At 39.7% G+C, this 13,980-nt stretch overlaps 1 protein-coding gene across 1 annotated transcript in view; it reads left to right on the top strand.

Moving 5' to 3' along the window:
* RAPGEF4 (Rap guanine nucleotide exchange factor 4) overlaps positions 1 to 13,980 on the top strand; it is a 298,063-nt gene that overhangs the window by 63,532 nt on the left and 220,551 nt on the right. The window contains exon 3 of the mRNA XM_023744830.1: positions 13,833 to 13,975. Coding sequence (XP_023600598.1) covers positions 13,833 to 13,975 — 143 coding nt within the window. The remainder of the gene's footprint in view (positions 1 to 13,832; positions 13,976 to 13,980) is intronic.

Below are 13,980 nucleotides of genomic sequence, written 5' to 3'. Positions count from 1 at the left end.
CAAAAACTGGACATGGGCCAGAATATTCATGTGATAAATTCTTTGAAAAAGTAAAAAAAGGCAAAACTTTTCTTCTCAAAAATCTTTCTGTAAAAGTGATGCTCTGGGCAGAGCGCCCTGTTTAATCTGCAGCCCTCCTGCATTCTCTCACAGTGCTGAGTACCGCCGGGGATACTTTAAAAATATAAGTATGTCCTCATTATTGCAATGGGACATACTTATCCTACACAGTTCTTCATCCTTCATCTGAAATTCAAATTTAATTGCTGTCCTGTATTTATATTTGCAAAATCAGGCAACTCTGGGCTTATCATGCTCTTCACACAAAGAATGATCTTTAAGGAGATCCACTTTAATAAGATGCTATGACTAACCACAGGTAGTTGAACTCTTAAAGAGGGTGGCACTAATTAAATGCAAGCTTAGTTTTTGTTGGCATTGTTGGTGGTGGCGAGGAACACAGGTGTGTAAGTATTGCCACTTTTGTTTGCTGGTTGAGCAGGACATGCAAATCTGGCTATGGCTGAGCAGCTGGAGGGAACATAGAGGAGAAGCTGAGGGCTGCTACTGGCTGGTCCTCCTCTTCTGCCTTCTCTGAGGCTGTGCTCGGCCTCTTTGCTACGTAAACAGTGAACCAATAGAGAACATTCAGAGTGGCTCTCAGTTGTCAGCCTGCCTGGGGCAGTCACACTTCTCTAGGTGGCCCCTGATTAAATACGTTGGGTAAGAGTCCAGTTCTCAGCCACCCACACTGACCTTGAGATTGGGTGAAAATTACTAAACATCTCCAACCTGTTTCCCCATCTGGCAATACCTATCTTATAAGGCTATTGTAGGAGTAAATGAGTTAATATGTGTAAAGCATGTACATTGATTGGCCACTAATAAGACCACAATAAATGCCAGCTGCCATTTTTACTATAATTCCCTAAACATAGTACTAACTGGGTTATGTCATAGTTGTTTACCTAAGGCAGTGGTTCTCAACCTTCTGGCCCTTTAAATACAGTTCCTCATGTTGTGACCTAACCATAAAATTATTTTCGTTGCTACTTCATAACTGTAATGTTGCTACTGTTATGAATCGTAATGTAAATATCTGATATGCAGGATGGTCTTAGACGACTCCTGTGAAAAGGTCGTTCAACCGCCAAAGGGGTCGAGACCCACAGGTTGAGAACGCTGACCTAAGGGAATTTCTTATTTGAATGTACACAGTTTGAGAAAGGGATCCCTCCTGTTCATGTTTTATCCACAGCGTTTGGCATGTGACATTCAGTAGGCACTGCACTGGATGAATGTTTGTTGAGTTGAAGAATGTTGACATCTACTGTCCCATGGATTTAGGAAATAAACTTTGGTTGGGTCCTGAGCAGTCACACTTATAGAACCAGTTCTCTGGGCCAGAACTTTCCAACTGAAGTGCAGTGTTGTTAAACCTGAGAGACTGAGTCCCTTAGCCTTTGGGTGGCCTGAGCTTCCATGGTGGCTTGGGGATGAGACTTAGTTTATCCCAGTAATTTTCTATGAGTGCCATGACTTTAAAAAGATTGGGAGGCACTGTTCTAGGCTGAAATGTAAAATGTTTGGTTGTCACTAAATAGTACATGCAGTTTGTTTTTGAAAAAACAATAAAACAAAAACACACCACAGGTTTCAACTAAAGATTGGAAAGATATATATGAATTGAGTGTATTTGAGGAGATTGTAATTGTGGGTGATTTTTTGCCCTAATGTTTTCCTAAGTACATTTTCTATAATTAAGAGAGGATAAACTTTCATAAGTGTTATTTAAAAAATATTTTAGCCCTAGTTGGTTTGGCTCAGTGGATGGAGCGTTGGCCTGCGGACTGAAGGGTCCTGTGTTAGATCCCAGTCAAGGGCACATACCCGGGTTGTGGGCTTGATCCCCAGTAGGGGGCATGCAGGAGGCAGCCAATCAGTGATTCTCTCTCATCATTGATGTTCTATCTCTCTCTTCCTCTCTGAAATCAATAAAATATATTTTAAAAATATTTTAATGTTATTTTTAAATGTTAATTTATATGCACCTGTAAGTAAACTCCTAACAATGATGTAAAGTAGACACAGTTGTTATATTTTGAACAATAGAGCAGACTCAGTGAAGGTTAAATAAAAGCTCACATTTAATCTGTGAAGAAAAATGTCATTTCTCAAGGGGAAATAAAAAGCTGTCCATCCAGTAGAAGCTAAAAACTGTTGAAATTTGGATACCTATATAAAGGGAACTTTTGAATTCAGGGAATAAAAATAAATACATTTAAAATAGAGTAAAAAGTTATTTTACTAGGAAAATTTATTTATGAAATGAATGTCATGAATCAGTGATTCACTAAAGGCTTAATATGTTTGTTGAATAAATATGTGAATAACCAAGTATCTACTATGTGCCAGGCACTGTACTAGGCTACCAAAAATGCCAGACATAGTCTCTGGGCTAATGTTGCCCAGGGCCTGGGGAAGAGTCAAATTTGTTTTCTTATCAAACATTTTGTGCCGTTGGTCTTGTTCCAGCATCTGGAAGGGGTTCAGGAATCTGGAGAAGGCACTGTGTGTAAATTAATCAAGAGTCCAGAGATGAAACATAATTTTGGAAGGCATTTTGGGGAGCCAGAGAAAACTTAGCTAAAGGAACTAAGTTCTCTTGGTCTCTGGACCCCTTGCTTTTTATTAACACAAATTGTCCTAAGGCAAAGTAGATATACATCAAAGGGTAAGGTTTGGTATACAGAATCCATTGTCAGATTGGGGGAAATGCCTAGGGCTGTTCAGGTGTTTGGCCAGCAGGAGGCAATAACATGTAGATTGAAATGCCCTCAGCTGTCTGGCAGCAAGCAATCATTTCTGCATCCTTTTCAGGTTTGGGGAAATGCCCTCAGCCATTTCCAGATGGTTCAGCCTTACTGACATGCTGGAATTGGCTTCTGGCAATTTTGTGTTCTTTATTTTTTTTGTCCTGGTTATGTTACAAACCCAGGATTACTAATTCATCATAAGTACCTGCTTTCTGAATCTGCTCAGCACCCATGTCTTCCAGGAAATGTCAATATCCACTCTGATCTCTTTCTTGGATTTAAATTCATTAAGTTGACTTCCATCTGGGTGGTTGGATTGTTCTCCCTTTCATTTAGTAGTTTTGGTCTACTCAGAAATGTAGTGCCAGTTCTTGTACATTTACACTGATTTTTAAAGATCATTCCTGTTGGCTTGGCTTTTTCTTTCCCATAAACGTTTACAGGTGCCTGAAAAATCCAGATCTTTTACTGTATCAGATGATTTGTTAATATTAGAAGGAATCAGTAATGCAAACAAGTGATCATGCCACATCAGTAACAAACCATAATTATGAACACACATAGGGCGTTTACTATTGTAATCAATTAAAGCTACAATAGAACTGATCTGGCACCTTTCATAATTTACATATTTGTTCTTGGACAGCATTGTAATTAGGGACAAATGCTTCCTAGGATGTTCAAATAAACCACTATAATTAGTATTACTTTCATGCCATCAAGCCACATTTTTCAGTTGTCCTGATTCCATGTTCCCTTTCATCATCTTCACACACCCACTGAGGCTTGCAGATGAGAAAAGACAAAGGTCAGGAATCTTACTCGTCAAGAGCTGGAGAGCCCTTGTCCTCCCTGTCTCCCTGCCCCAGCCTTGGGAGTCCCCTTGTCCTCCTCCTGTGCCTCCTCTGCCATCCCAACCCCCCTCTTTCCAACACCAACACTTTTTCCATGGGAGCTGTATCCTGCTCGGCCTCACTGTTCTGGAGCTGGGGACTAAGGCAGCAGAGCTCTAACTCCAGAAGAATGGGGGTTACCTGGTGACATGGGGAGGGAGGCACACTGACCGCATAATCACCATTACAGTGAGTGAGGGAGTGGGCTGTGAATTGTACACATTGGCTCCATACCCCTGGTATGCAGGAGATTCCCTGCAGAACAGTGGAAGGAGAAAGGGTAGCCCAATGAGGTACGTGTGTAATTTGTGGTCTAAGTCAGGATACTTCTGAGAGCGAATGGTGGCACTGTTACTGATTTCACTGGGACTGTTGGATAAGCCATGGCTGTCCTGGACTTAGTGTCACCTTACTTCTAAGTGGGCCCTGGGCAGAGAAGAAGATGAGCATATGGATGTGATTGTGTAAGTGTTATGGAAATGAAGGCTGCATGATATTATAAAAAGTATGATATATGGAGCTTTAAAGCTCTGTTCTAATTAATCTCCATACCTTTTGCCCCCTTCTCCCTTAGTTCATTCCTTGCTAGAAGACGAATTTTCTAAAATAATGGCTCTAATTCTTTCAGTCTCCTTGAGCTCTCTGCTGACCCATGTAATTAGCAGAATGCGTCTGTCCCCTCACTGGCTTGCATTCCAGTCCTGTCTCAGGTTCCCCTTGGAGAAACCATTAGCACTTCAGACCATTGGAACTACTGACTTCTCCTGGCCTGTAATTTCCTACTTCTATGCCTTTGATGATGCCTTATCATCTTCTGCCTGGAAATCTTCTACCCTTCGTTTGTGCTTATACAATTTCTGCCCACTCCTCATGGCCCAGTTCAAATTTCAACTAAAATGCTGTGGAAAGTGGAAAATTTGAAGAAAAAAGTCCTCTGTAAAGATTTTTCTACTCATTCTTGCTTCCTCTAGCTCTGAACTCCCAGGAGTCTTTATATAGACGTCTGTATACATTTATTTGGCCCCATATGACTGCTTTCACCCTTGCATTACCATCATTTAGACAGAGGTTGATCAGAAGTTGTTTTAGGGCAGAATCAAAGTCCTTCCTGTGACTCTCAAAGAACCTTTTAATTGTACTTTGCACGTGGTAGTCATCCAACAGATTTGTTGAATGACAGAGGCTAGAGACTGAAATTCAGAATTGTGATGCTCTTTATCTCTGCTTAGGTGAAATCATGGTGGGGCAAAGAGATTTCCTGTTTTGTTTGCTCGGAGACTTGAGACTGGGATGGGTGTGGGGATCTGATTCTTGCTGGCTCTGAGGAGCGGCTTCCTGTTCCTCACAGCAGGACTAAGAGGTGGACCAGCTTCTGGCTTTTAGGAAGTCGGTTTCACGCTCTCAAACTAGAGCTGTCTTCAGCATAGACGGAAAGTCACAGTATCTGTTTACTAAGTGGACCATGTGACTGTAACAAGGTTCCCTTTCTGATATCGACTTTGGCCAGCCACTGCCCCTTAGGGAACTGTCTCTAGGTATCTTATTGCTTGGGTAGTCATAATTGCTGGGTGCAATAATTCAAACCTTGCCTGAAATTATATGCAAGGCCAGCTTTCTTTTTATAGCATTCTACACTCCAGCCTACCGAGCCTGGACTATTAATTCTGATAATTTTGAAAACCAAAATGACTAACAGTAAAAAGAAAGACTGTCAAATTGAATCTTCATCCCTAACTAATCACAATCCCTGCCATATGTCCTTGGCACAAATCATGTTGCTGCCTGGGGCCTTTCATTCTCTGCAGTGAGGCATGCTGGAAATTTGTGTTGGAGAGGACTGCGCTTGCCATTTTACACTCCGAAGGGGCATAAGAATGAAATTCAAGGCATCTGTTTTCCTTGGCATTTGTAGTTTTGGAATTATGGAAATGAGATGTCTTAGTGGGTGAGTATGACAAAAGGTTTTAGTGTACCAAAAATGTACCAAAAATCATATTCTCTATTAGCCAACTCTAGTTTTATTAACAATCTACTCACAGTTAAAGCCGGGGCACTGTGAAGGAAAAGAGAATTTGACAATATCTTAAGAAATACATCCTACTGTGCCCTACCTAATCTTTAATTTATCAATAATTTTTAGCTAATAAGGTTCTATACTGTATAATCTTTAATTTGTAGGCCATATCCAGTTATACAGAGAACATCATTCCAACCAAATTCCTGGTTGGCATTTTGACTTAGCAATAGATCTGGAAAAGTCCTGTCCCATTTTGGTTAAGATATTCAGGTTCTCAACTAACTCTTTGACATAAAACCCTGATTTATTTTTATTTCTTCGTTCAACATATAACTCCTCTTTTGGACATCTAAAGATGGACAGAATCTAAAGATGGACTTTTCTAACGATGGACAGAATCTCGAGGATAATTTAGCCCCATGGCTTCCTTTCAGATATGAGGAAGACTGTCCCCGTATTGATCAGTAGTTGTTTGAAGGTAGAACCCAGGGAGATTAAGCAACTTGCTTGTTAGTGATAGTGCTAAACGTAAGTCACATAGTATCACTTCTATCATATTCTGTTGGTCACAAGGGCACCTAGATTCATGAAGAGAGAAATAAGTCCCATTTCTTGATGGTGATAATAACAAAGCACTTGTGGCCATTTTTAATTGACCATACTCGAAGCAGAAGTTTTATTTCATAACATTTTAGACTCTTTGGGATATTATCTGCCTTTTAGTTAGAAAAACTTTAGCCATTTTTTTCTTCAACTATTTTTCTCTCTCTTCTCCATATGGGACTTCAATTTTATGTAGATTAAGTCCTCTTGATATTGTCTCACAGGTCATTGAATCTCTGTTTATTGTTATTTTTATTATTATAAAATTATTGTATTTCTTCTGTCCATGCTATAGTTTAGATAATTTTTTACTGCCTCTACTAAGGTTCATTAATCTTTTTTTTTCCTGCAGTGCACAGTCTATCTTAAGCTCATCCAATTAATTTTTTCTTTTCATATTTTGTCTTTTTCAGCTTTAGAATTTCCATTTGCTTCCTTTTTAAAGTAACCATTCTTATTCTAATCTTTTAAAATCTTTAAACATATTTATAATAACTGTTTTTAAAGTCCTTGTTTGATATTTTTAACATCCGTCATCACTGGGTCTGTTTCTATTTACTTTTTTTCTGTTTATGAGCCACATTTCCCTGTTTCGTTGCTTATCTAGCAATTTGTGATTGTATGCTAGACATTGTGATGCTGTGATATTGAGAATCTGGATTTTGTTTCTTTCTTTAAAGAATGTCAGCTTCTACTTCATAGGCAGTTAACTTACTGGCCAGTCAGCTTGCTTTTTACTGAAGCTTATTTGTAAGCTTTTTTTAGGATAGGTCTAGATCTTGGGCTAACATGGCATTTTGGGAGTCTCAGTTGAATGTCCAGGGTGGTCAGGGCAGTCTGTGTACTCTGCCTGTCAGAGATGCTATGTATTGTGTGACCTTTAGAATTTCAGTTCAGCTTGCACTCCCCTGGAACTCTCCATGAAGCCTTTAATTTATTTATTTTAAACGTAGCTGTTCATGGGAAACCTCTTGCATCTTGCTGTTGGTGCCCCTGCTTGGGGACAATTTGAAGAAACCACAGAATAAGTGGATAAAAAAGCTAAGTCAATGTTTTGATTTGAAAGTAGTATGTAAGTATAGCATTGAAATGAGTGGTGGTTAGATTATTCACAATAGCCAAGATATGGAAATGACCTAAATATCCATTGATGTTTCTTTCTCTCTCTTTTTCCTCCTCCCTCCCTCCCTTTCTCTCTCTCTCTAAAAATCAATGGTAAAAATATCCTCAGGTAAGGGTTAACAACAACAACAACAACAACAAAAGGTGGTAAGGCAGACTTTATTCTGGACAATAGATATAGGGACCACTGTAATAGGACTTTACAGTGGGGAAGAGAGGTTGGGCTCTACTCCATATACAGCATGGGAAGGTGGGCATTTATAGCCAAGCAGTAGGGTTCAGGGGGGAGGGAAAATTACTAAGAGGAAACTTCAGGGGTGAAGGGGCTTCTGTTAAACTGACCTAACAGAATTCTTGCTGAAGACAGGCCAGGGTGATCAGACATCACCAGGGAGATAGTGGCGGATGAGCAACCCAATCAGATATTGTGGGTGGTCAGGTATTGTGGGCGGGGGGTGGCGGGGGTGGGGGGAGGTTCTGGTTAAACTGACTTAGCAGGGTTCTTGCTAGCATTAGATTTTATAAGGAGGTGTACAAATGGGTCCAACAGAAGGTTCAAAAACCTGACTAAAGTTTGGGCAACAAAGAATCTTTGTCAGTATGTGTGTGTGTATGTGTGTTTGTACATATGTATCTGTGTGTGTCTGATTTCTGGATGTATGTGTGTGTATCTGTGTGTATGTATATATCTGATGTGTGTGTGTGTGTGTGTATGTGTGTGTGTGTGTGTCTGTGTGGTGGGGAGTGGTTGGTGGTAGGAAACTCAGGAAGTGGAATTATTAGAACAGGTCTCTAGTGAGTGTGGCCATTTTTAGGACTAAATAGCTAACCAGTGATGTCACTGTAGTTGTAAAAAGAGAAATGAGAAAGAACTAATTTTAGGGAGAATTTACAATAATGCCTTCGTGAAGTCTTTGTAGAACTTTCATTCATAAGTGATGTCTGTTTCTCCTCTGAATTACCATTTCCTCTATCCTATCTTAACTGTGCTTCTTACCACATTTCATCTTGGTAATTGCTGTACATATACAATTCTCCCTCATTCAATTTTAACTTCATGGGTGCAGGGACCATGCTCTCTTTTTTTAAAAAAAAATTAACTGGAGGGCTTTATACTCCTTTCATATAGAGATACTCAGTAAATATTTACAGATTGAATGAATGTATTTTCAATACCTTTTTTCTGAATGTTGTTGACATTGTTAGGAAAACTTGTCATTAGTAAAGAGTAAACATTTCAGTATTCTAAGTGGTTAATAGTCATAATTAAAATAACATGATAAGTGGTAAATATATTGAGTTACGAAGACTTTTGATAGATCCATGCCGTCACTGGTGTTATAAGTACACATGATTTTAGTATACTAATACTCACATAACCTCTGCATCAAATGTTTCTGCATTTAAAATTAGGTTCATAAAACCTGCTTCACTTAACAGGTTGATAAAAAATTTCAAAGCCCTTTGAAAAGTTAATAGTGTTACAAAAAGGCCAAGATTGTCAAATACATAGTGTTTGAGATCTTACTGTTGTTATAATAGAGAAAAACATCCATGCACACCTATCTATAAAGTCTTCAAAAGGCACATGAGAATTCTAGTATGTTTTGAAGAACTTTAATCATTGCTTTTGTTAGACACTTATTTTAAAATATCTTTGTGGCTAATAATGATGATGATGAAGATGATGGTACTAGTAATAATTTCTTTAGCCTTTTATAATTTATAGAATTCATATGTATTATCCCAGATTCAACTGTTCATTAGGGGAAGGGACTAGCTCTTTATTACACTAAGTTACTGCTAAAACAAAATGGACAAACTTGCGAGTTCTATCCCTCGTCAGGGCACATACAAGAATCAACCAATAAATACATAAATAAGTGGAACTACAAATCATATATCTCTTTCTCTCATGTCTCTTTCTCAAAAAAAAAAATGAAAACGAACAAACTGTGAAGTCATTTTAATGCAAATATATTTAGTTAACATGAAATTAATTTACTGATCTTCAAAAGACATTGAAATTTATAAAATACATTCTAAACTAAAATAATGTTATCTGTCAGCTACAATTGAAATTAAAATTTAAAAACGACAAGGGAAGTAGTTGAGGAAATTGAGCATTACATACATTCCTCAAGAAGACAGTGCTGTTAAGTCTATTCTTTTTTTTTTTTTTAAATATATTTTATTGATTTTTTACAGAGAGGAAGGGAGAGAGATAGAGAGTCAGAAACATCGATGAGAGAGAAACATCGATCAGCCGCCTCCTGCATATCCCCCACTGGAGATGTGCCCGCAACCCAGGCACATGCCCCCGACCGGAATCGAACCTGGGACCTTCCAGTCCGCAGGCCGATGCTCTATCCACTGAGCCAAACCGGCTTCGGCTGTTAAGTCTATTCTTGTTGTGTCTTCTTGGCCGAGTTCATGGCCATGGAGAGGCAGCCGGGCAGAGAACAGTCCGACTCTCACTTTCCCTTTCCTTTTTGCCTACTTCCCGCACCCCCACAGGCCTGACAGTTGGGTGTTGGTGTCCATTGTCCCATGAGGGCCCTCAGAGCTTCTACAGGACTTAGCACTCAGTAATAACAGAACACAAAATAACACGTAAGCATGGGGAAAATATACAATAACCATAAAATCAACAGAAATATCTCCCCTTAGATGACCTGCTGTTTAGGTATATGATAATCAATATTTGCAAGCACTTTGCTGTGGGAAGGGCCACCCCCTCATCAGTCAGCTGAGAGAAAGAGCTGAAGAAACCTGAGGAAAAAAAACTAAAAGCAGGAAAACAGTGATTTCAGTGGTTTATAAAAATAAAACCTAATAGTATTTACTGAATGAATGAATAGATGAATAAGAGTATCTCCAAGAAGACAATATAGGGTGTCCCCCAAAAATGTGTATACACTTTAACAACTGATACCTCAAATTTGAGAAAATGAAGTGTATTTTAAACACTGCCTTTATAATTATTCAAAGTGTGTGTATACATCTTTTGGGACACCCTATATTTGCATGCAAGAAATGTGAAATAATAACACATAATGAAGTTGATGCCAAAAAAATGCTATCAGTTGGATTTCAGAGATGAGAGAGAATATTGTAAGGAAAAGTTCCAGGAGGGCAGTGAACCCACAAGCAAGTGAGTCAGTATGAGAAAATAACTTCATGTCTGCATTAGTTTTCTACTGCTGTGTAACAAATGACCACAAACTGAGTGGCCCAGAACAGCATACACTTACCATCTTGCCTTCCCATGGGCAGGAGCCTGAGCATGGCTTGTCTGAGTCTTCTGCTCAGAGTCTTAAAGACAGAAATTAAGGCGTTGACTTGGTATTCCTTTCTGGGGCTTGGAGACCTCTCCCAAGCCCACATGATTGGTGGTAGAATGAAGTTCCCTGAAGTTTTAGACCTGGGGTCCCTGTTTTCTTGCTGGCTGCCAGCCAGGGACCTCACACATCCTGGCTCTGTGGCCTCCTTGCAACATGGCAGCTTCCTTCTTCAAGGCCAGCAGAGGAACCTCCCACTTCTTCCATCCTCTTTCAAAGGACTCACTGGATTAGGTCAGGCCCACCCGGGAAAGAAGTTTCCCTTTTGATTCACTAAGGTCAACTGATTAGGGATCTTACACAATTAAAACAATTTTTTATATTTTTTTCAGTTACATTGTACATTCACTATTATTTTTGTATTGCTTTCAGGTGGGCAGCATAGTAGTTAAACAATCATATACTTTACAAAGTGTTCCCCCCAATATTTCCAGTACCCGTCTGTCACCAGATATAGTTATTACAGTATTATTTACTATATTTCCCGTGCTGTACAAGGGGTCTTAATTACACCTGTGAAATCTCTTTACCTTTGTCATATACCTAACATAATCACGGGAGTGATATAGCTCCACTTATTCCATGTTCTTCTGACTAAAAGCAAATTACAGCTTCTGTCCATGTTCAAGGGGATTATACAAGGGTGTGGGCCATTGCTGGTCACCTTCGAGTCCTGCCTACCAGTATCTTCTTTTGTAAATGATTCTTTTTTGTAAATTGTCTGAACATGTTTAAAAGTGAAAATTTTAAAAAGTGATTTAAAGAATGGGCCCTAGGTGACAGATGTCAGGCTAAGAAAAATAACTTCTCTGACATTAGAGCTTTTACTTGCGTTTACTTAGGGGACCAGCTATGGAAGGGGAGTGGAAAGGAATGAGTTATAATTAGAGAAACCCACCTCATCATTCTGATACACTGCGAGAGCTTCCTAACTGGCCTCTTGGTGGCTGGCCTTTCCTCTCTCCCATCTGCCTCTACTTGCAGTCAAGGTGATCTTTCCAAAATGCACATCCAATCATGTCACTACTGCTAAAAATACTTCTGCTGACTATTAGATGGAACCCAGCTCTCTAGCCTCCTGGGAAAGGACTGCCATGCTGTTCAGCTTCATGTCCTAACACAGGCTTCACATGCCCTTCATTCACATGCAACGGAGGCAGTGACAGTAGGGGTAAGAGGAGGGGGCAGATTTGAGAGACACTGAGCGGGTAGAATTACCTGGATGTGATGAGGGAGGTTGAGCCTGCTTCATGCACGGAAATAAGGAGTGCAGGTGCAGTAGCAGATGTGAGAGAGAAGATGAATTCAGTTTGAGGTCACGGTAGAAAATCACTCCAATGGACATGCTTGACCCTCTACTGGGTGCTGTGGGATCTCTAAAGGAAGCGCCAGGCATAACCTCTGTGGAGATAAGAATCTATGTGGCATTCAGAAATTATGGATTCATAAGAGAAGAAGGGCAATAGAAGGATTATCCCCAGGGTTAGATTACAGAGGTTGGGTAGGTAAGATATTAATAGCTGAGTGGAATTTTCCCTACTCCCTGAAGTACCCAATAAAAGCAATGACAGATAACATTGCTTTTCATTGTGTCTATGGTTTCAATGTTTAGACACCCGATGAGAAATTCTGAAACACCAGCTAGGTGTCCTGCAATTTAACTGAAGTCAATTCCGACTCTGTCTAACTGAAGGTAGCCTTAGATCCCACAAAAGTACCCTCCACTCTCACTCTTTAGTTGCCAATCACAAGACCAGGTTGTCACGTGTGCTTCTGACCAATGGGCCATAAATCAAAGAGGTTTCCACCACGTCCTCCTCGGGTTTGATTAATTCGCTGCAGTGGCTCACAGAGCTCAGAAAAAAACAGTTTACTTCATTTTTTTATTTAAAAAAATTACCAATTTTTTAATAAAAGGATATAATTCAGGAAAATCCAGATGGAAGAGGTGCATAAAGCAAGGTATGAGGAAGGGCACGAGCTTCCTTGTTCTTTTTGTGCGCACCACTCTCCCCAAATTTCCACATGTCCAGAAAGCTGGAAGCTCTCCAAACCCAGTAGTTCAAGGATTTTTATGGAGGCTTTATTATATCGGCATGGCTGATTGAATCATTGGCTTTGGTGATTGAACTCAATCTTCAGCCTCCACCCCCTCCCCGGAGGCTGGGAAGTAGGGCTGAAAGTTCCAACCCTCTAATCACTTGGTGGTTCCCCTGACAACCAGCTACCATCCTTAGGTTATTTAGGGGCTTTGCAAAAGTCACCTCATTAATGTAAACTCAGTTGTAGTTGAAAGGGCCTGGTTATGAGTAACAAGGCCCCCATTCCACCTTCATGGTTCTGAAGCATTTCAGGAACTGAGGACAAAAGACCAAATATAACAAAAGATGCCCCTATGGCTCTTACATAGGAAATTATAAGTTTTAGGAACTATGTACTAGAAGCAGTGGACAAAGACCAAATATGTATGTATGTGTGTATATATGTATGTATGTATGTATGTATACATACGGAACGAATTAAACTCGTAAGTCAAGGCCCCACTGTATATGTATATATGTATATACGTATAGATGTATGTGTGTGTGTGTGTGTATGTATGTGTGTGTGTGTGTGTGTGTGTGTATATATATATATATAATTGATTTCGGAGAGGAATGGAGAGGGAGAGAGAGAGAAACATCAATGATGAGAGAGAATCATTGATTGGCTGCCTCCTGCATGCACACCCCCCCTCCCCCTGAGCCACAACCTCCTGATTCATAGGTTGATGCTCAACCACTGAGATACACCAGCCGGGCAAGTATATATTTTTTATCATAAATTGCAATGCCACACCATCTGCAATAAACATGATTTAAGGTGAATAGTTGAGGAAAGCTTAGAAATACCTGTGATGGGGATAGGTTAGATAAACATTTGCAATGAAAAACTTATAATTAGGATAGTTGGGTGAACTTTAATATAACAAAAATAATGCATGTTGACTCAAGTAAATCCTTGCTAACACAGCTTTTTGTGCATTGTCTCCCCTTTATAGACCATTGGAGCGATCCAGTGAAGATGTGGATATAATCTTCACACGGCTGAAGGAAGTTAAAGCTTTTGAGAAATTTCACCCAAATCTCCTTCATCAGATTTGTTTATGTGGTTATTATGAGAATCTGGAAAAAGGAATAACATGTAAG

The sequence above is a fragment of the Myotis lucifugus genome, unplaced genomic scaffold (genome assembly GCF_000147115.1).
Source record: "Myotis lucifugus unplaced genomic scaffold, Myoluc2.0 scaffold_5, whole genome shotgun sequence".
NCBI lineage: Eukaryota > Metazoa > Chordata > Mammalia > Chiroptera > Vespertilionidae > Myotis > Myotis lucifugus.
The sequence above is the reverse complement of the archived record's forward strand: the minus strand, read 5'-3'. Positions and strand labels throughout refer to the sequence as shown.